Source organism: Sarcophilus harrisii, chromosome 2 (assembly GCF_902635505.1).
Source record: "Sarcophilus harrisii chromosome 2, mSarHar1.11, whole genome shotgun sequence".
Classification (NCBI taxonomy): Eukaryota; Metazoa; Chordata; class Mammalia; order Dasyuromorphia; family Dasyuridae; genus Sarcophilus; species Sarcophilus harrisii.
In genome coordinates, this window is record NC_045427.1 from 485,711,439 (window position 1) to 485,735,302 (window position 23,864).

General features: G+C 39.5%; 1 protein-coding gene across 1 annotated transcript in view; it reads left to right on the forward strand.

The window, feature by feature from the left end:
- DBH (dopamine beta-hydroxylase) overlaps positions 1 to 22,601 on the forward strand; it is a 144,396-nt gene extending 121,795 nt beyond the window's left edge. The window contains exons 5-13 of the mRNA XM_003757471.3: positions 945 to 1,121; positions 2,804 to 2,906; positions 9,450 to 9,616; positions 13,322 to 13,465; positions 15,287 to 15,325; positions 16,174 to 16,233; positions 16,833 to 16,960; positions 18,151 to 18,310; positions 21,857 to 22,601. Of these exons, the coding sequence (XP_003757519.1) occupies positions 945 to 1,121; positions 2,804 to 2,906; positions 9,450 to 9,616; positions 13,322 to 13,465; positions 15,287 to 15,325; positions 16,174 to 16,233; positions 16,833 to 16,960; positions 18,151 to 18,310; positions 21,857 to 21,988 (1,110 nt within the window). The 3' untranslated portion in view covers positions 21,989 to 22,601. The remainder of the gene's footprint in view (positions 1 to 944; positions 1,122 to 2,803; positions 2,907 to 9,449; positions 9,617 to 13,321; positions 13,466 to 15,286; positions 15,326 to 16,173; positions 16,234 to 16,832; positions 16,961 to 18,150; positions 18,311 to 21,856) is intronic.
- Positions 22,602 to 23,864: the final 1,263 nt, after the last annotated feature.

The following is a 23,864-nucleotide window of genomic DNA, read 5'->3' on the forward strand; positions in this document are numbered from 1 at the left end:
TTTCCAGGGCAGTCCATCCTGGGACTTGATCCTTAAGGCTAAAGGATGTTCTGGTCAGGCTGGATGACATAGTTATGATCATCCCCTGAGTAGAATATTCCCTACCTACCCTCTCACCCTACAATATCATTTTGTCTCATATCCATATTCTAACCATACAAGAGAGCTAGAGTTTACCTTTGCCATGGAAGATCTCTTGAACTCTAGGGATAGAGGGTCAACCAGGCTAGTCCCAGAAAAAAAAAGAATTCAGCTGTCCAGCTTTAATACCCCTTTTTTGAAGCTTTTTATAATCCTGAAGCAAGGAGAGTTGTTTAAAGTCCATTTTCTGATCATAGGGATCATTTCATCTTCTTTACCTGTGTCTCACTTTTTGTCTTGAACCCAAGCTGACCTGACCTCAAAAGGCTCAACTCCTTCAGTCCAACCACTGGTGTATTATGGGTACCTGATCCACATTAATCCATCTATTCTCTTGTAGAATCACAGAGCTAGTAGTGACTTTAGAGATGGTTTAGTCTATTACTTTCATTCTACTTATAAGAATTTCTGCTCAGGGGAGGCAAGGGCCAAAGTGCAATGACTTGTTCAAAGTCCTTTGGGGAATCAGTGGCAGAGCACAGACTAGAACCCAAGCTGGTGTTCTCTCAGCTTGTTGCTGTTGGACTTTTCCTCTCAAAAAGGATCAATGACCTCTTGACTTGAGCAGGAATTGAAGTGAGGCAGAATTGCACAAAGTTATTACCCTTATGTCACAGTGTTTCTCTTAATGATTTTTTCCAGGTGAGAGTCAGGGTTTTCACTTGTCTGAGAGATCTTTAGTTTCTGAGGAAAGCAAAATCTTTGAGGAAAAAAAAGGGGTTCAGGTCAAGGGTGGAGGGAGGTCAGAAATAGTGAGGTTACTCTGTGACTCATCATGTCTGTTCTTTGAGTGATCTCTGCAGTATGAGCCCATCATTACCAAGGGCAATGAAGCCCTGGTCCACCACATGGAAGTCTTCCAGTGTGCTGCGGAAATTGAGAAGGTTCCACACTTCAATGGGACCTGTGATTCAAAGATGAAACCTGAAAAGCTGAACCACTGCAGACATGTTTTGGCTGCCTGGGCCTTAGGAGCCAAGGTGTGTAAAGAGATTAGTTAAAATAATGACTCATTCTCATTTCACTCTAAACTTTTTCCTCCACCCCTTGCCCCGCTTTTCTCACCAATAATTATAACAACAATAATATGGCAATTTACATTTATATGTAAAAGTAACTTTTTATATAATTTATATATAAACACTTCAAGGTTTGCAAAACTCTGCACATATATTACCTGATTTAGTCTTTATAGTGTTGTTGTAAGGGATTGTTATTATTTTTGTTGTTGCTGCTATTGTTATTGTTATACCCACAAATGAATTTATTCCCATGAATGAATAAATGAAAGTCTTCCTTAGGCATTTGCCATATGCAAAGCACCAGGTAAAATGCTTAGTAAGCTTAATTTTTTTTAAAACTCCTTTATTTATTTTGCAGATGAACAATCTAAGACACAGGTACCTGTGTACCCTTTTAGTTTTCCTCAGGTACCTAGGGTACTTAGGGTACCTGAGGAAAACTAAAAGGAACTTTGGAAGTCATTTAGTTCAACACCCTCATTTTATTGGGGAGAAAATAAAATCCAGAGATCTTAAATAATTTCCTAAGAGAACATAGGTAGTAAATGAAAGTCATGAGATTCAAATGCAAATCTCCTGACTTCAAATCCCATAACTCATTCATGACCACTCAGTTACTAAGAGGCAGACGCAAAATTTGAACTTGGGTCTTTTTTGTAACTTCAAATAAGGGAAAAGGTAGGTCCTACAAGCAAGGGAGAGGGTAGGTCCAAAATGGTAGAGGGAGAACAAGTGATAATGGGTGATTTCAATCAACTAGTCAACAAGCATTTTACTCTTTCTGGGAGCACTATGCTAGGTTCTGGGAATAATAAAATACAAAGAATGAAACAGTTTCTGCACTTAAAGAGACTACATTTTAGGGGGAGGGGAGAAGAGAATGAAAATTAGAAGTTTGAAAGTATCAGAAGGTTCTCTTGTGCTTAGAAATCCATTTCACTCATTTGAGAGCCTCTACTTTCACCATTCCCCTTTGGTTCATGGAATCCTTTGGTCTTATAAATGCAGTTTTTCTTGCTTCCTTTTTTGTTTACTGTTTCATATGTATTAGTCTTGTCTACTCAACATGTGACAGGGACCCTATTTTGTGTGTTTATATCCCACTTTAGGACCTAGTATAGTGCTAAGCATGTAGTTGGTACTTGTTAATTAAATGACTGAGAAAATCAAATAGGCTCTGGGGTACCTAAGGATAGAGACTATGCCTTCTGCATCTGTTTATTCTCTATAATCCTGTGGATCATAGTACCTTACTTGGGTAAGGCCCAGTCACACATCTGAGACTAAATGGAAGAAGTTAGTTGTTACTAACAACTAACTGCTTTGCAATTTAACTGAAGGCTAAATTGCCCTCCATGGAGATGTGGGAGAGTAGACTTGGGGAAGGAAGACTCATTATGGTTTCTGTGTTCCTGAGTCTAAGTTTCTGTCTATGCATGGGATGGGTAACAGTACTGTTATTCAATGTGGCTAGAAATTACCTTATTTTCAGATGACTCCTTCAATTCTCACCTCCTCCTGTACTTTTGGACTCTGTAGACTGCAGAAGATAAAAAGAGGTTCTTTGTAATTACATGTGAGTCAATTTTGTTATCATTTGCTGTTGTATTCATCCTCCCTTTGTTCTCTCAATCTTACAGCCATTTTATTACCCAGAGGAAGCTGGTCTTCCTTTTGGAGGTCCAGGATCTTCAAAATATCTTCGCCTAGAGGTTCACTATCACAACCCTCTTGAGTTAAAAGGTCAGTGTTTGAATCTATGCTATTTATAGAATTTGTGCCTTTCTAGGACCCAGTTTCCTTGTTCTCAAATGTCATCCTTTAACCTTCTCTAAGTTAAGTAGGTTGAAACAGTACATTTTCTCCCTCACTTTCTCTTGTAGATGGATGATGGGGTTGGGTGCAGAACTGGCCATTTCAACTTAACTCAATCTCAGGACTTTTTCCCATAAAAAACTGTCAGCCCCCAACATTTCTCCCCCTTTTTCACTTTATGGTGTCAGTCAGAACTCTATCTTTAGGTTGTTATTTGTAAAGAAGTTCAAAAATGCTCAAAAAGGCACCAAACATCTGTGATACAACAGGATTACAATATAAACTGTCAACACTAGAAGGCTAGTTTTGAAGTGGGATGTTAGTCCTAACAGAACAGTGGACTTCAGTAGCACCAACTGTGTTTTTCCTAAAAACGCCCACTTGCTAGCTCAAGTGTACCCATATATAGTTGGTGGAGAAATGTGGTGCTTTCAAAGATGATGTAATAATAGGGCCAGACAACGGTCACAGGCAACAGCAGAATATATGCAATCCCTGCTAAGTATCTTGCTCTAACCATGGGAAACAATAGCTCCAAAAATGGCATCCATGGCTTTGGAAAAAAGAGTTAACAAGTTCTTTCTATTCCCCAAATGCCTATGTATACTGCCTCTTCTCTCCTCATCCATTGACCCAAAGTTCCCTGGACCTTTAATCCAAAACCCTGATTTTACAGAAGTGGAAACTCAGCTCCAATCTCTCTTGCACAGAGATCATGTTACTCTCTTGCTCAAAGACCTTCAATGACTTCCTATTGCTGACAGGATAAAATTCAAATTGTCAAGATGACATTTTAGTTCCTCTACAATCTGACTTATTTGTTTTATCTGCTACTTTGAATTACTAAGTTATTTCTTGATGCTTCCCTGTTTGGATTTATTTGTTGTTTTTCAATCATGTTTAATTTTTTATGTCCCCATTGGGATATAACCCCCATTGTGGTTTTCTTGGCAAAGAAACTAGAGTCACTTGCCACACTAGGGGCAGATGATGGGAATGAGGAAACTAAGGCAAATAGGGTTAAGTGACTTGATCAGGGTCACATAACTAATAAATATCTGAGGCCAGATATAAATTCAGGAGAATTGTCTTTCTGACTCCAGGACTGGGACTGTATCCACTGCACCATCTCATTGCTTCTAGTTAAACCAAAGTTGATTGTTCCCCAAACATGCTCCATGCTTTCTCACTTCCTCATCTTTACTCGTAATATCTCTTCTGCTTAGAATGCTTTCTCTCTGCCTCTGGACCTGATGAAATTTTACCTGTTACTTCAAGGACTGGCTTAAATGACAATTTCTCCACAAAACCTAAATTTATCTTCCATGCCTCCCTCTATAACCCATAAGGATCTCCCTTTTCATCACACTTCTTTTCTCTCTTATGACATCCATCACAATCTGTCTTGCTTTGTCATTTTATTTGTGTACCTGTCATTCCTCTACTGAACTCTAAGCTCCTTCAAGGATATATAGTAGCTGATCTAATTTTTTTCTGTATCCCTCTCCAATTTTTGTCCTTCATTTGAATTAAACAAATTCTCATTAAATACTTATTATGTGGGTAGGCACTGTGCTTAGCTTTGAGAATAAAAGATTTCTTTTTTTAAAAAAAAGTCTCTGCTTTCAAAGAGACCGCAATTTAATAAAAGGACATGGCAAATACACATATGAAGAGGATACAAAGAAGAATATGAATGTGCAAAGATGCAAAAAGGTGACTTTACTAAAAAAAAAAAAAAAACCTCCCTAAGGAGTTTGCTTGATACCATCAAATAACCCTAACCCTTAGGCTCTTTCCTAGAGGTATCTGTACTGTAATAGTGGATGATGGTAAACCAAAAGCCTTCACATCCAAAGCAATCAGTTGCAAATAGTGGGAATTTTATGCAGTTAAGCAGTAGAAGAGATAACAAAATTGGGAAAGGACCTTTGACTAGAGGCCATCAGGTCTACAATGTGCATAAAATGTCAGAGCTAGAAGGGGAACTGGAACAAAAAGCTAGAAAGGGTCAAGGGAGGCAAATGACTTATCTAATTCACACAGGAATTAAATGGCATAACTATGATTTAAGGAATAGTTTTATGCTGATTCAGTGTTTCTCCAACTTTCTATCCACACCCCAGGTCTCTCATTGTTTGCATTGTCTTTCTCAGGTTGGGCACCTTGTTTGGTAAGGAGGTATGACATGGACAGTTAGTTACAGGGACTTCATACCCCCTCCTATTCAAGCCATTATCTAAGATACACAATTCTAAGTAATGGAGGAGATACCTAAAGGAAATGGTCCCTAACCACCCAGAGCCCAAGAGAAGGAGGAAAATCAGATTATTAATCACTGATGCAAGGTTGGATAAATTCAATGAACCTCTATATCCTTTTCTATCTGTATTTCCTTGACATTAACTATGAGCCAACTTGGCTAATAAAATGATACTGTGCATCTTGCTCAATTAAAATCAAAAGGGAAAAAAAATTCCCAGCTCTTTGGGAAGAAGCAGGGAAGCCTGCTTCTTCATGCTATCTGGGTGTATTTATGGATTCATCCCCACGTATAGGGAAGATCATGTCATTTCGCGAATCTCAAAATGTGCTACTTTGCTATAAATATCGAGATCTAGCAATTATTTCATTATTTAATTCTCTTTTGAATTTTAACCAATTACATCTTTTTTATTATTATCCATCTGATGTAATCAGCATGGAGATACGGGAGATGATTGAATTTAGGCTTTTTTTTTTTTTATTAAGGGGTTTGATAAAGGGAGGGAGGAAAGTGTGAGTTTCTTTTTCTTTCTGAGATACACCTAAAGTTTGCCCTAGGAATATCTTGGTGTGGGGTGGAGGATGGGGAAGGGTGATTTGGTGGAGAGTACCAAATGAGGACACACCTCCTCCATCATAACTAATGCTTTCCCATTTTAGCAAGCCAGTAGCAAGCTGGCCAAATGAGCCAGCTATCAACCTTGATCCGTAAAGGGGATAATCTACAAGGCAGGGCTCAGTCAGAAACCCCGAGTTCTGGTCTTTGATTTGCTTTCAGCCAGCTATTAAACCTTTGAATTCAGTTTACTCCCTTGTAAAATGAGCAGATTGGATGATAAAATCTCTATAGTCCCCTTTACCTTTAAAATGTTCTGCTTTTACTTTATTTGCTGGTGGGAAGATGACTTAGGGACAGGTTATCAGCAGCAACTGTACACATGCCTTCATCACCATCAGCTACCACCTTTCCAATCCCCAACTTTCCTTTTATTTTAATGCAGATTAATTTTTTAAAAATTAATGGCAGCTTTTGACTTAGCATTCCTTTCATTTCTGAACATAGCCCCTCTGTTCCTCAAAGAATCATCCTTGTAACAAAGAATGAAAAAGAAAGAGAATAAAAAAGCGGTCCAAGTAAAACTAAGCAATGTATCAATTGCAATTGATGTATATGAAATGTTCTACACCATCATCCCCTACCTCTGCAAAGAACGAAAGTGATGCATTTTCTCATCTCTCATCTGGGTCCTGGTTTGGCAAAAAAAGGTAGTCTGTATCCATGATTATTACTGTCATGCAGTGCTATGGAAAGAACTCTGAGCTTGGAGTAAGAAAAGACTTGAGTTTGAAGGGACCTGATTCTGACACTCATTAATTGTATAATCTTGGCCTAGTCACTTAGCCTCATTGAATCTTAAGTTCCACATCTGTGAAAAGGAGATGATCATACCTCTAAGTCTTGTTTTATAGAGTTGTTTCAATGTTTGAAAAGAAATAAAATATTCAAATAGCTTGGAATTCTTAAGGTCCTCTAAAATATTATACACATGTTAATTAATATTATCTTTCAGGTGCCCAGCTCAAATCTCATATACTCTATGCATTTGCCTCAAGGAAGATCCAAAATCATCATTTTATTTTAGCCAAAAAAAGATCAAATTTTCTCTATATACCATATTCAGCTGTCCTTGTTCCAGACCAAGAAATATTGTGAGATTAATGAATTTTGTTTTTGGAAAGTTCATGTCCCATGATGGGACCTTTTTTTTTTCCCAGGGAGAGAAGGAGGGAATAAGCATTTGTTAAGCACCTACTATAATCAAGGTAAATGTCTCATCAGAGTTCCAAGCACACTATGTGACCAAATTGTCCCTGTGGCAGGACTGGAACTAGGAATTTTTGCTCCTAGGTATGAAATAGGAAAAGCACCTTTAATTGAGTAGGGGTTGGAGGTGAGGAAATAGAAACACCAGGACAGTGGTGAATGGCAGCCTGAGGAACTGGGAGAGGGAGGGGCATAGTCTAGTAAACCATCTGATCATCTGTTAGTTTCCTAATTTGACTAATTATTTTGTTTATGGGTTGCCAGAACTGTGAGAAATATTCTTGGAAGAATCTCCTAAATTGATGAGATCACAGATCCATTTGAGAACTTGGATTTTCTTGCTAACTAGGTATCAGATGGGCATCCTGGGGTCACTCCAAGAATTCTGAGACTGATAAGGAAGATTTGACATCCTTCTCTATCCATCCTTCTCTCTCCTCTACTACTAACAGCCTGGTCTCTGGACACATATTTTCTTCTCTCAAGCTGATAGCTAATGAAGTTTTGCTCCAGATAGGAGATCCAGGACCCTCAACAAACCTTGGCAATAGGAGCTTACTGAAATGTCCCTGATCCTCCAGGATGGACATGCTCCTGCACAGCCTCAAACAGTTAATGTGAATGGCGAAGGAGCAAGTTGTTACTGGGTTGTTGGTGGTAGAGGAAGGAAGGGGAATGAATCTACAGGACCCTCTCTGATTGCATGGTGAACCCCCTGGTTCTTATTTCCTTCTGTTCTTTAGGGAGGCTCAGTCACAGAGGGAAAGGACTGAGATCCTCCTGGCCTGGGGGTGGTGAGAGTCTACAGTAATAATGCACCCTCATGGACAGCTACATATCCCTTCTTCCCAGGGACCTGTCTCCTATGCATAGGTTTAAATATTTGAAGACCAGATGCTGTTCTTGGTTCAGTGACTTTTCCCTGGCCAGGGAACATATGTGGGGGTAGACCCATAAAGAAAGAATACCTGGTTCTGACTCTCCCAGTCCTGGCTCGAAGTCAAGTGAACTACCCTTGCCAAAGGACTTCCCCCTTGTTGAGGATGTTGGCATAGTGTTTGGAAATGACATTGCAGCTTTAATCTCTTGTCCTTCCTGTGATCAGGTATGGACCCCTAGCCACTCAGTACTCAATAAGAACTGGCTTCTCAATTTTATACTTTTTAAAAACCAGTGTCTTGGAGAAAAGCACAGCTGCTCACAATACTCCAAACCAGGTCTGCTCAGTAGAACTCTGGCTCAGTGCCTCTTTAAATCTTTTATTTCTGGTTCTCTGATAAATGCACCCATTTCAGCATAACCTCTGCCCGGCTCATTCCATTCTTGATAATACTTTTATATTTCCACAGAGCCCTTTGGGAGATCATGCCTTAAATCCCCTTGAACTATCATTTAAAGTTCTTCACAACCTAACCCCAAACTACCTTTCCAGCTTTATCTCTTGAATCCTCTTCTTCAGCCAAGTTGGATTTTTCATGATCCTTTAATCACACTTTACATATTCTGGCTTTTGTTCTCTCTATTTCTCATTTCTTAGTATCCCCCATAAAACTTAGAATGCCTTTTCTCATTCCTACAAACATTACAATCCTACCCAGTTGTCATGGCTTTAAAGCCTCTATAAAACCCATCCTGACTGCTGGGATCTCAGAGCACTGACTATTTGTACTACTTGCTTAGCCCTTGGCCCTAGCCCTTTGAGATCCTTTCCACTCTAAAATCTCTATGATCCTAATATCTACAGATCCTTGACAATAAGACTGCTGCTCGCAGCCATTTGCTTCTGATTGTTATAGCTAGGGAACATAAGAGGATTTAGAAGTAATAAAATGTGTCTACAAAAGAAAAAAGAAAAATTCACTCAAATAAAAAAAAAAAAAATGAGCTATTTCCTTGACATGAAGAGCTGGGGAGTTTATTCATTTATTCATTCATTCCTTTCTTCCTCCTTCCCTTCTTCTCCTTCCCTGCCTTTCTTTCTTTCTTCCTTTCTTTCCCTTACTTCATTTCCTTTCTCTTTCTTTCTTTCCTTCCTTCCTTTCCTTCCTTCCTTTCCTTCCTTCCTTTCCTTTCCTTCTTTCCTTCCTTTCCTTTCCTTCTTTCCTTCCTTCCTTCCTTCCTTCCTTCCTTCCTTCCTTCCTTCTTTCTTTCTTTCTTTCTTTCTTTCTTTCTTTCTTTCTTTCTTTCTTTCTTTCTTTCTTTCTTTCTTTCTTTTCTTTCTTTCTTTCTTTCTTTCCTCCTTTCTTCTTTTTCTTCCTTCCTTCCTTTCTTTTTCTCTTTCTTTCTTTGTTTATTATGTCTTTATACCTTTTTTATACCTATTATACCTTTCCTGAGTAGTGGTTGCTCCTGCTAAAAAGTAAAGTTCCTCCCTGTCTTAGGTGTCCATGACTCCTCAGGCCTCCGCTTGTATTATACATCTATGCTAAGGCCATTTGATGCTGGCATCATGGAGCTGGGCCTTGTGTACACTCCTGTGATGGCTATCCCACCCAAAGAGACTGACTTCATCTTGACTGGCTATTGCACTGATAAATGCACCAAATTGGTGAGTATTTCTGGATTCTTGACTTTTGACCCTGGCTCCCAACAGGTTGGTCTGGGCATGGGTAAAGTATGATTTAAAAAATAACTAAGCTTGGGTTTGAGTCTGGTAAGATTTCTATGCTGAGTTGGTAACATTTACTTAACACTACTAAGTGGGAGACAGAATGTAGTCAGTTCATCTAGAGTATAGAGTATATAATGGGGAATAATGTATAATGAGCTTAAATAAATCAGGTTGGAGCTAGAATATGAAGGGTTCTAAATGCCAAATGAAGGAGTTTGCATTTTATTCATTAGGCAGTAGGAAGCCACTGAAGCTTGTTAAATTGGGGAGTAATATCATCAAACATTAAGGAGACCAATTTGGCTTCTGTGTGTTGTTAGATTGCAGAGGGCAGAAGCTGGATTCAGAGAGTATAATTAGAAGATTATTGCAATAGTTCAGACAAGAGGTGATGGAGGCCTGAACTAGGGACTTGTTGTGATATGAGTGGAGCAAAATAGAAAAGGGATGAGATAGATGTTAAAGACATAAAGTAGACAAAGTTTAGCAATCGATTGAATATGGGGCAGGAATGAATAAAAACAAATAGTTGAGAATGACTCAAAGGTTGAAAATCTAGAGGATTAGAAGATGGTGGTGCACTCAACATAAATAGGAAAGTTAGAAGGAAAAATGGGTTTAGGGAGAAAAACAACAAATTTGATTGTGAACAGGTTGAGTTTGAGATATCTACAGAACATCCAGATGGAGATGTCTAAAAGGTAATTAGGGTACGATATAGGCATAAAGCTCAGGAGAGAAAGGAGAAATGTATGTATAAGTCTAAGAATCATCTGCCTAAGAGCTGATAAGGTCAAAGAGAAAGGGAGGAGAGAAAGACAGAGATAGAGACACACAGAGAGATAGAGAGACAGAGCTACAGAAACAGAGACAGAGAGACACAGAGAAAGAACTACAGAGACAAGAGAGAGAAAGAGACACACACACACGGAGACAGATATAGAGAGACAGAAACAGAGAGAGAAGAAGAGAGGATCCAGGGTGGAGGCCTATGTTTTAGTCACACACACACACACACACACACACAGAGAGAGAGAGAGAGAGAGAGAGAGAGAGAGAGAGAGAGAGAGAGACTGAGAGATAGTGGTGTCATGAAAACTCAGGGAGGACAGAGTATCCAGAAGGACTTGATTAGCATTGTTAAAATCTACAGAAGATCAACGAGGCATTTCAGAAAACCCATTTAGGGGCAAAAGAACAAACTGAATAAGTAGAAGGCAGGAACTGTTTAGAGTAGGGATACATCATTTTAAAAAATCTTTATACCCTTTGCCTTTTATTAGACCTTACCATAGCCTTTTTTTTTCAATATGAAAGGAAATAAATTCTATTGTTTAATATAATGTAGGGTTTAATATTGTTACCAAATATTCTCCACACCTCCTTGAGAAACGTCTAGCATCCCCAAGTTGGAAATCCCTAATTTAGGGAAAATGACCTGGGAGTTATAGTTCTTCCTCTTCCTTGGGATAATAGACGAAATAACATTATTAAGCATTTATATAGTGCTTTAGGAATTGCAGAGTGCTTTCCTCGTAACAACCCTGAGAGGTATATAGTATAGGTATTTTTGTCTCTAGTTTGCAGATGAGAGCAGTAAGGAACAAAGAAGGGGATTAGCCCAAGATCAAACACAGTTCTTCTGACTTCAGAACTCTGCTTTTCACATTCAATCACCATTACCTGGGGAAGCCTGGCTTTCTAGAGAAGCAGGCTGGTGAATCCAATTTAGGTATCCTCAGGATGATGAAGACCTAAAGGCTTATTACCTGCATTTCCCAGCAAAATATAACAGTTGATACAAATTCACATGTGCTGTACTGAATCTCTTTATTCCTCCCTAACCAATCCTCTTCCTTGAAAGATTATTCCAGGGACAAACAAACATTTATTTTGCTTTTTTAAGTCCTTGATGGAAAGAATCTATAGCTACTGACACTACTAGAAAGTCTTTCCTCAGATCCAACCTAGATCTTCCCTGTGCATATTAACCTCCTTTCCTCTTGTCTTGCCTTTCGTGGACAAGGTAATTACTAACCTTCCCCTTTTCACATTTGAAGCTGGCTATAAATCCATGCAGTGGGGTTGCTAACTGAGACTATTTCATTAACAAAGTCATTTGGACTTTTAGGAACAAACTTTCTTCTGATGGAACAAAGAGTTATAAGGAATTCAGATCTAAAGTGAATGTAGCAGTCCCTGATTGTGGTCTCCCAAGGTTTCTCTTCTCTACCTGGTAGGTAGGCAAGTCAGTGGAAAGTTGCCATATGTAAAAGAGAAGGGTTTTAGAACAAAGGTGTCAAACATGCAACCCTCAGGCAGCATTGCTACCTGCAACACTTCCTATGTGGTTGAATCAGATTAAAGTATCACTGGGAAATATGTGGTTTTCTAAGTCATTATTGGCCCATAGGGATCCTTATGTACTTAGAATTTAGTAGTCACTGTTTCTTTTTGAGTTTGACAACACTATTTTAGAGTACTCCGATCAAAGTCTCCTTCAATAAGTCAGATCCTATTGACTGAGACCAGTATGATATTGTTGAAGTCATAGAATTACAGATTACAGCTGGAAGAGATTTTATTAACATAAAACACAATGTCAATCAGAAGGGATTTTGAAACATACAATACACAGTTTGTCAGTGCTGGAAAGGACCATGGATATAGAAAAAAGAATGTAAAAGCTGGAAGGTCCCTTAGAAACCATGGAGTCCTACACTGTCATTTTAAAGGTGGAGAAATTGAGGCACAGATTGTTCAAAGTCACACAGCAGGTTGGCATGAGAGGCAGGACTAGAATTCAAGTATTCTATTCTTCATCTAATTTTTTCCCCTGTAAAGGTAAGTTTCAGTTATATGGAACATTCACTTGTGAGGCACAGTTCCTCCCCGGGGATGCTGGATAAATGGGATATGATCATATTCTCCCAGAACAAGTCTCTTGCTGATTTCTATAGAGTACCCCATTATTATCATCAATGGTCTCTGTGTGAGCTGTGTGACAGAAGGACTTTTAGGTTAGCTGCCAGAGGTACTATTGAAATAACCCCCTCCCCTCCCACAACTGAATCATCCAGTCTGGGATAGAAAGAGAAAACAAATTCTATTTCCTGGATGTTTTGGAAAATGCTGTAGCCATTGGGGAGCCAATTCTCTTTGCTCCTCATCTGCCGGATCTACTGCCTTGAAATGCCTTTCACCATCCGCCTGTATGAAACTGCTGCCATCATTCTCATGCCAAATTCTCAAAATAGATGTGAGCTGTCTTTTAGCAGCATAGTAACAACGAGGATTGAATTTACTCTTATTTCCTATTCGAATGGGGAGTTCTTGTTAACAACGGTAATGGTATAGCCTGTATGTTCTTTGGGTCCTCCACACAGTCTGGTCACTCCCATTTAAAAGCCCACTAAGTACTATGAAAATTGTGCTAACAAAATTTGCTTGATCTAAATGTTCCCGGTAAAACAAAAAAGAAGAAAGCCCACCATTCTGAAACCAAGATCAGCAGTACCCCACTTAGCTAGATGCCAGAGTTCTGGAAATCTTCTAGAACACAATTTTGAACCAATAACAACTTATTAAAAAGTGCATTTCCTCAGCTGAACCCTTTTCTCTTTCAACTATGATTTTTTGCAGGCTCTGCCACAGTCAGGGATCCACATCTTTGCTTCCCAACTCCATACTCACCTCACGGGGAGGAAGGTGATCACGGTGCTAGCGCGAGAAGGGAGAGTGACAGAGATCGTGAATAGGGATAATCACTACAGTCCCCATTTCCAGGTATGAATGCTTGGTCCTAACTGCCCTTCTCAGGGTCGGCAAAGTCATAAAAAAAGAACAGGCTATCGTTGATTGCTTTCTCTATTTTCTAACAAGGCACCCATAACTGGTACTCTGCCATTTTAGGCTTCCCCTATCCTTGATGGAATATTTTCCTATGTTTACACCTACTATTCGGGATTTTGTTTTGCTCATCATCCTTCTTTCCTACTTTAGAGACCTTTCTGTTCTATAGTGCATCATAAATACCCAATATATCAAATAGATAAACTGACTAAATCATTTAGAAAACATTTGTTAAATGCTTGCCAAAGATAAGGAACTCTACTGGGTACTGGTGATCCAAACACAAAATCCAAAGTGGTCCCTGACTTCAAAGGTCTTACATCCTATTAGGTGTGGTAATAGCAAGTTCCAATAGATTTCTAGAAGTGATGTCCCAGTCCTTTCCACCTAAATCCAAGAAATGCTGAGAATACAGCTCGTGTTAGGCTGGTGAGGTACAAGGTAGGAATGGAGAGTAGACGTAGGAAAAGGAGAGAAGTACTTATCAAAATTTACTTTCTATTTTGGGTCTTAGTTTTTTCTATAGATCTCCTTCCTTAGAATAGTTTAAAGACTATATTTGTTGCCATTCCTTCCTGATGTAGGAACATTGCCAGGTTTCTGGAACTCAGCTCTTAAGTCTTGAGTCAGTTACTCAATCAGTCCAATAAGTATTTATTAAACATCTATCATTATGAACCATACTCTGTGCTAAGCATTGGGAATGCAAAGAAAGGCAAAACATAGTTTCTGCTCTCCAGGAGCTAACAATCTAATGGGGGAAACACAGTAAAAACAACTATGTACAAACAAGATAAAGAAAGGATAAATTGGGAACAATTGGAAAGAGGGAAAGTACTTTTAGAGGAATTTAAAAAATAAAACAAGACCAAGGAGAAAAGGAGACATTAGGTCGTGTTGTATGTGTCCATCTCACCTATCCTTCCTCTGATCCCCAAATGTCCCCAGAATGAAATTTGAGAGCCTTTATAATCTGACTCAAGGTTTTCTTTCTTTTTGAAAAACAGTATGCTTTATTTTAAAATTTATCTTAAAAATATTTGACTTCCAAATTTTTTCCCTCCAGTCCCTCCCCACCTTGTTTGAAGGCAAACAGTATGATATCAATTATACAGGTGAGGTGATACAAAGCATATTTCCATATTTGTCATCTTGCTAAAAAACCAACAATAACAACTATGATTTGATCTTCACTAGAGTTTATCAGTTCTCTTTCTGGAGATTGATAGCATTTTTCATCTCAAGGCTTTTGGAATTATCTTAGATCATTGTATTGGTTAGAAGAGCAAATTCTTTCATAGTCGATCATTGTTACAATATTGCTGTAACTGTGTACAATGTTCTTCTGGTTCTGCTCAATTCACTTTGCATAAATTCATGTAAGTCTTTCTAGGTTTTTCAAAAACTATCCCCCAAGTCATATCTTATAGCACAATATCCATCACAATTCCATCACAATTATATATCGTAACTTGTTCATCCATTTCCCAATTGATGAGTATCCCCCCCAATTTTCAATTTTTATGCCCCCACAAAAAGAACTGCTATATTTTTGTAAATAAAGGTTCTTTTTTTTTCTTTGATCTTTTTGAAATACAGACTTAATAGTGATATTTTCTGGGTCAAAAGATAGTACAGTTTTACAATCCTTTGGGCATAGTTCCAAATTGTTATCCAAAATGGTGACCCAAGGCTTTCTTGATCAGCTTCTTTCATCATTTCCTCTTCCTTTTTCTTCTTTTTCTTTTCTTCCAGGAGATCCGAAAGTTAAAGAAAATTGTGACTGTTCTCCCAGTGAGTATCAAGTGAGAAAGCTAGCAAATTGCAGTGTTGCCTAGCTAAGTCAAATAAGACCTTGCTTTCCCTACAATATCATTTTGCCTCATACCCATATCCTAACCATGCAGGTGGGCATGATGGATAAATCTCTCTATGGAAGGAGATGAGGAGAAGTGACAGAGAGTAACTGGAGTTGAAAGTCTCATCAGATACCTTAGAGTACTGCAGTTTAACCCATATCCTATTTCCAGATTTTCTGAGTTACATTTGTTAATGAGTGAGGTACTGTAGCTTGTTTCTAGAAATCTTTCACTTCCTACCCCATATATCAACAGGTAGTATATACAATAATAGAATCATCGATTTTTATAGCTATAAAGGACTTTAGAAAATATAATTTTAGATTATAGAATATTGGAGCTGAAAGGAACCTCAGCAAATAAAATGTTAAATCAAAGACAGAGTATTCCAGTTGGTCATGATTCTAGAACGAAAGAATGTGAGATCATCAGACATAGAGGATTAGAATTGAAAGCGGCTGTAGAGCATAGAATGTCACAGCTGGAAAAGCACCTTAAATATTGCACATTAAAATGTGGTTTTGTCCTCTATAGAATGCAAGAGTTGGACTCTGAAGCTCCCTTCAGCTAGTTTGAGACCCAGGTTGGGGGAACAACTTGTCCAAAGTTATACAAGTCAGTGGTAGAACTGTGTGATGTAGATCTCCTGACTCAGCCCAGGGCGCTGCTCACCTCACCATTTGTTGGGGGGTGCTGAGAGAACTGTGTGTTCATCACATCCTGCCCTTATACCTTAGCCCCAGGATATTGTTAATGAGAGTGACTGTTTGCTTGGTTACACAGGGTGATGTGCTCATTACTTCTTGTACATACAACACAGAAGACAGAAAACTGGCGACTGTGGTGAGTCAACGTGGATTGGATCTCTCTTCTCTCCCTTTCTCTGTCTCTTTCTTTCTCTCTTCATCTCTCTATCTCTGTCTCTGTCTCTGTACCTGTCTCGCTCTCCCTCTCTGTGTGTGTCTGCCTATTTGCCTTTCTCTGTCTTTATCTCTCTTCCCAACTCTGGACACTTCTCCACATTCAATAAAATGCTTGTTGACAAAATCTTGATTGCTTCATATGTCTGAACATAGTCCCCCCAACTCATGTATGAGTTTTTTGAGGGAAGATTTCTTTCTCTTCCTAATCATGTTGTCCTCCAAAATGTCGGCAAAAGACAGGGAGTCTTGTTGTCCTGAAGTCCTTGAAGCTAGTCTGGGCCACAAAACCACCCACCCTCAGGACCACCAGTGACCTTTGTCACCATTTCACCCAATACCTTCCTGTAAATGAGATTTCTAACTTGAAAAAGTTGAAAGAAAACATCTGCTCTGTGTCACAGAATTGTTTTTGAAGACCAAATGAATAACATTTGTGAAACTTTTGAAAATCTAAGATTACCACGTATACATATGGGGTTTTAATTATTAGTCTTTTTTTTTTTTTTTTTAACCTTCTAGGGTGGGTTTAGCATCACAGAAGAAATGTGTGTGAATTACATACACTACTACCCACAGACACAGTTGGAATTATGTAAGAGTGCTGTGGACCCTGGCTACTTACAAAAATATTTTCACCTTATTAACAGGTAAGTCTTCCTCTTCTACCCCTTGCCCCAATGAGAATATTCATAATTGAATTTATCTGAATTTTACTCTAATATGATAGCTAGCAACTCTTCATTGTCTTCAGCGGTGGAGGTGGAAATATTTCAACAAGCATGAATATTCACTGCCTGCTCATTTTACAGAAGCAGAAAATTGAGAAAGGCAGGGCAAGTGACTGGCTGAGAGAGAAAGCACAGTAGATTGTCCTAACTCTTATCCCCACCCACAACCCAAATCTTTACTCAAGGGGGGAATTTGTGGTGGTGGTGGTGGCAGGGGGTGAGGCACATGTATCTCCCCTCTGGGATATCATCTCTTAAATTAACACTACATAAGTGAACTTACAATTCTTTTCAGATTCCAAATGGTCATTTAAAGGAGCATTCAGCTAAGGACTTTAGCATAGAGAGGAGCTGGGTGGATCAGATAGAAACATTTATGTCTCAAGAAATTTGTGGATTTACTATTCTAATTAGAACTTATCTTGCACTGTCACATGCATCATCTTGTTTGATCCTCCTAATACCCCTATAAGGAAATCAGGACACATATTCCCACCTCCACCTCTCCCCACCCCAGATGAGGGAAATAGGCTCAGAAAAGTTTTGTAACTTGCTTCAAATCATGCAACTAGTTAAGTAGCAGCATCAGGACTAAAAATCAGTTCTTCTGACTTACTCTGGTGTTCCTCCCAAAATACCATTTGCTCTAAGAATTAAAAAAATTTTAATTTATTAAGCATCTGTCATTATAGATGAGCCACTTCATGAAAAAGAATTCCGTGTTGTTATTCAATTATTTCAGCATGTCTGATTCTTTATCTTGGAGTGGTTTGTCATTTATTTCTCCAGTTCATTTTTATTGCTTAAATTTTAAGTGACTTGCTCAGGGTCATATAGTAAATGACTAAGACTGGATTTGAACTCAGGTCTTCCTGATTCCAAGCCTAGTGTAGGATCTAGCTGTCCCAGGATTCCAGTGTAGCTATTTCTAAGTCATTCCTGACTTTGATCAAAGACATGGCAAAGCCCTACCACCACTCTCAAAGACCCTGGTCTGTGAGACAGGGTTAGGTAGCTATTTCCCTTTCTCCCTGTAATGAGAAGGAATCCAAATGTTGTAATATGTTCTTCCATTTGACAATGATTTCTCCCCTCCTCTATTCCTTCAGCTTCAACAATGAAGATAATGGTAACTACTCCAACTCCTCTGTCAAAGAGCAATTTGCTTCCGTCTCTTGGAACTCATTCAGCCGTGATGTGCTCAAGTCTCTGTATGACTTTGCCCCAATCTCCATGCACTGCAACAAATCCTCAGCAATCCGGTTTCCTGTAAGTCTCAGGAAGGGTGGGATTCAAATGAACAAGGTAGGGAAACTTCAGAAAAGTCTATCCTTTAGCTTAGTCCCTTATCTAGAAGCAAGAAAGGTTATTGATCTGTCTGATCTTCTGGGAAATTATACTCAAAAGAAACAAATTCTTAAAAGGAAGGATCTGGGAGAAGATGAAAGAGTAGGTTGAAAAGCCTATGAATTCTCATTTTTCCAATACTAGGGAATAGCAATTGTTGTAGCCAGGTTTTGGTCAGGAATCATACACAATTTGAGGAGCATAGTATGTTAGGGACAATAGCCATAGTGAGACTACAAAATGTAAGTAGGGTAAATGAATACGCTGTTAACTGGTAAACAAGTGTTCCCTCTTAGTCTCTCTTCCACAAAGCTAAGAACTCCTTAAAGATTTGTCTTGGGAACATAGGATGGGTCTCTTAGGTCACAATTGATATTCACTAATCAATGTATGTCTTGTCCTGGTATTTCATAGATAATCCAATGTTACCTTATGAATACTTAAATGTCCACTTTTATAAAAAGCACTTGAGGTAGGGTTGTAAGAGTAGATGAAGAAACAGTCTGAGTCAAGAAGACCTGAGTTGGAAGCTCGCTTTTGTGATACCCTGGCTAGGAGACCTTTACCAAATCATTTACCTTCTCAGTGTTGTTGGGCAACTTACTGGAATTATAGAGGTGAGGCTGTTCTTTATTAATAGAGGGAATTATTTTATTGGAAGTTCCTTATGCCAGTAAAGATACAGGTCTGGTCTAAAATTACAGACTCAAGTGGAGGGAATACTAGAGCTGACCAAGTCCAACTCTTTCATTTGACAAACTGAGGCCCAAGGAAACCCCCAAACAAGATTCCCTTTGCCTAGGTTGTCCTCCCATATGTGGGATTTACTCTCTTTCCCCCCCTGCTTCTAAGAATCCACTACTTACTTAGGAAACTGGCTTGAATGTCACCTTCCCAGTGAAGTTCATCCTAGTCTTCTCTGGTTGCTAGTGCCCCTCAGTCAGAAATTATTCTGTATGTCTTTTGCATTGATTTATCTGTGTCTGTATCTTTTGTTTTCCTAGTAGAACGTAAGACCCTTGAAAGCAAGGACTATTTTGTCTTTGTCCTCATAACCCTAGAGTACTAGAGTACAATGACTGGAACACAGTAACCGCTTACTTAATACTTGTTGAATTGGGCAGATAATTTAATCCAAGGTCACACAGGAAGGGAATGGCCTGGGGAAATCTAGAACCTTCTTCTGTGAAGATCAAACTTAAACTAGTATAATGTAGTTCAGTTTTTCCAGCATTTAGTTGATGGCCCTTAATTCATTTCATCTTGTAGAGTTCTAAGGATCTGGTGATTCTGAGCCATTAAACAATGGCTTTCTCAAGATAAAAACATGAATTAGAAGTACAGGGGCTATAATTTGGTGGTATTCATGAAGGGAAAGAAGTTCTGATCCCATATTATTTGGTAAATCTAAGCCACAAAATTTCGATCCTTAAAGGGCTGTGTGGAAACTATTTCACTCCTCTTGAATCATGGTGCATCCTCCAGCTACAATTCATGCAAACAATCATTTATCAGATGCCTCCTCCATTTTGTACCTATCCAGTGCTGGTCACCAAGGAGTGCTCAGCAAAAGTATGACTTGAGTGTCCTGTCCTAAGTTCGCATCGATAACCCAGATAAAACAATAAGAAAGTTGTACCCAGATGGATTTAATTAAGTACAAAAGAATGTTCTGTAGAAGAATGGAAGTGAGCTTAACACTATCCTTAGGGAAGAAGATGCTACAACCTCCTCTGTTCACATTTTCCCATTTCTCACAACCCACAACTCAAAATCATCACCAATTCCTAAGAAACTCATATGGTATGGGCTGAGCTCCTAAACACTTCCCTCAGAGACTAAAAATAAGAATGAGGAGTGGGGGGAGGGGGGAAGGAGGAGGGAGAAAGAAGGAAAAACTTCTGAAAGTGTATGCTTTGCTTCTCTCCCCACCCCCACATCCTACCTCCCCAACCATTGGAGACCAAATGAGATTTAGAGACATTTAATGTGTTCACCAGCCAAATCCCAATCCAGCCTGTCAAGAAAACAGAGCTTAGTTCTTATTAGTCACATAGATTTTTATAGCCTGGTGATTCTAAAGCCTGCTACTTTCCCTGAAGCATTCTGTGAGCTCAGCTATTTAATGCTAAATCCAAAGTTTCCAGCTTGGAGGGATTGCTTTTGTGCTGGACAGCCTCAGGTGACCTGTGCTGATGTCAGATGTTGGGGAGGATGAGGAACTTAATGTCAGGATGGGGGAGGCTGCTAAAAAAGGGACATGTTTACTGTGGGTGAGCTTGTTCCAAACATTGTGGCTGATTTTGTGTTTTGTAGTACACTTCAAGACAGGAGTCCAGGCTCAGTCATTTAGGGGCTGTTTCAGCTGGGACATCTCCTTCATTTGTCCTGCCATAAAAGATATGATCAATTTGGTTCAATTCAACACATATGTTTAAAGTTCATAAGCGAGAAGGAGGTTCATGCTACAAAGACTATGAGCTTGTTTGAAGAGAGCCTAGGGAAGTTTGCAAAAATTAATCAATAGAATGAGAAAATATCAAAGTTGGAAGTGGTAGGGTTCTAGTGGCAGTCAGAGAGTTGTGGAAATCCTCTTTTGAACAGAGGCACCAGTCTTTCATAAAAGAATTCACGAACCCAAAGAGATTTAAGTGGCAAAAATTGGAGTTTATTGTTGGATGAGAAGCCAGCTTTGCTAGAAAAACTGACTTCTTCAGTGGCAAAGTCCTATTAGGGAAATGGAGGCTGGCACTGAGAAGAGAATGACTTCACAATGGGCAGGGTCCTGGAAGCTTGCCAAAGAGGCAAAGAATGCTACTTTGGACATTCTGCAAAGAAATGAGTCTAGAAATATCCTTTATGGAAAATCTGAGGCTCTGGTTTCAGGTTGAAAAGAAAGCCAAAGTCCCCAGGCCTAGATCTGCAATTGAATGGAAATCATTTTTTGAAGGCTTCTGAAATTTGGAATTTCCTAAAAAGGATCTGCATCAATGCAATGATTTGCCTTAGAAAAGGCCCAGCCAGGAGGATATGCTCTCATAGACTCTGGAGTATGGGAGGGGTCAGGAATCAAAGGAAACAGAATTTCAGGGTGTTAATTTTACAGATCACAAGGGAACACAGTTTCATACCCCTGTCAGAAGAGACCTTTGAACACAAAATGGCAGAAATAGAAGGGGTCATAGAGTACAGAAATTTAGACATGGAAGAGACCTTAGAAATCACCTAATTTAATACACCTGTTTTGCAGAGAAGAAAAGGGAGACCCATAAAGATGAAGTGAATTAATGATAGAGCTCTTTGGTCCCTATTCTTTTCACTATATACTCTTTCTCAACATTACTCTCAAGATTTGTAGAGGAATTCCTTAAGACCATCCCAGTAAATTAACTGGATTAAATGAACTAGTGAGAGAATGTTTTATCAATTTATTTCCATGAGTTTCAATTTTTTCTTCTTTCTCTTCAGGGTGAATGGGAAAGGCAGCCTTTACCAAAGATCAAGATGGGATTAAAAGAGGTTACTCCACAATGCCAGACCATTCCAGGACTGTCACCTGCTTCCCCTGCCCTGGTCAACATTGATGGGAAAAAAGGCTAGAGGAGAATCCTTCTCCTCTTGGCCCAATTCTCAACAGAACTTCTTATCTCTGAGCCAGAGAAAATGCAGACCCTGCCCTCTTTGGTCACCCTTGCCCCACCCTTGCTGTATGGCCTCATGTTGATTTGATGACTAGTTTCTTCCCCTAGCTTAGGACGGTACTGAGAACCTACCAGAGACATATTCCATCTAGTAAGTTGCTCCTTAAGCTTTGGAAGACAGCTGCCTTATGCATGTAAAATGAGCCCTTTGGGAAGCCTTCCTTATGGAATTACTTCCAAGCAATGTTGAATGTATAAAGAGCATCTATAAGCCAGTACTCCATGGTTCTCTGCTTTCTAGACCTTCTCTTGGTGAGACATATCACCACCCAAGTCCTTTGTATTTTTACCCTGATCCCCACATATGCAAGACTCTATGTCTTAGCTTCCTTGGGTTTATTCATCAGAGTGTCCCAGTGGGTGAGTTCCAATACTAACTTATCTTTTAAGAAACCAACCTTCCCTATCCTCCCACTGACTGTGATCTGCGCTGGTTCTCATTAGGACTTGTCCTAATGTCAAGAGATGGATACAAGCACTACTTAAATATTTTCTCTGTGAATGGCTGATTTATGGTAGTAGGTTTTTTCTTTCCCAACAAAGGCAGGACAAGGCATTTAACCAGTTAGAGATTTTCCGTGCCAAATTGCTCTGATGCAAAGATAAATCCACAAGAACTCCAACACTACCACCCACCAGAAACCCAAATGAAAAGACCCAAGATCAAAACTAAAAACAAACTGTTAGGGGAAAATGATGAATGTTGGCTTCTTTCCCTCCTTCCACATTCTAGAGTCAGCTTCCAAATAGTGAGAAAAGAAGGCTTTGATTAAAAAGGAGGTTATTGGTCCCCTATGTGGTAATAATCGTACGTATAACATCAGGGAGAGCCTTCCCCCTTCTCCACTGGGAGGCTAACCAATCTTCAGATACTGAAGCGACTATTGCAAATTGAGAAGGAAAAACAAAAACAAACAAAACACTGATATTCCAGTGAATATCAAGCGTCCTTATCTCATGAACTGCTAGCCTCCTTTCACCCCCAATTAAGCTAATAGGAATAGAAATAAATCAGTGATTTTACTGCAGTAGGGAGCCCCTAGAAGAGGAAACTCAATTTACCAATGCAAGTAAATACCTTCTCTGAAACATATATGTCCCTAGAAAGCTGCCTGTGGCATTGGGATGTAAGCGAGCTGCCCCGAGTCACAAAGAAGACTTCAGAGACAGGATCTGAATTCGGGTGTTGCTCATAATTCTCTATCTATGCTGTTTCTTGAATGTAATTACTAACTAGTCCCTAAATTCCATTAGGAAGAGGGAGTCACATTCAGGCAATGATTCCCCAGATCTCTGGAAGCAAAGATGTCCAACATGGACATGGAGCCCTGAAAACACAGAGATGAAAGCAGTCCATCCGTGGTGGGCTTGTGTGGACAGTTCCTCACAGGAGCAGGAACTGTCCCAGAGATTCATAACATCTCCCTGCCTGCCTCCCTGCACTGAGCATGGATTAATCTCACTCAATTAAGTTCAACACTTACTGAGCAGATGATGGGCTCAGTTCAAGGGGCTGTCCTTGTTTTCTCTGGATTCCCCCCATTTTCACCAGACAAACCTTCATTTATTTGGTGATACCAGCCCTGGCAGGGCTGAGGCTGTGTGCTGGGAGTGAGATTTTGGCGTGGGCTGGGGCTCCTTGAGAGACAGACTCTGGCATCTTTGCTCAGCCTTCCTTTGCACTCAGCACACAGGACTTCCAAGGGAGCCGAACGTCCGGCTCTGTCAGGCCAGGGCCAGAAAGTCCTGTCCCTGCAGAGGGAGTGAATCCATGA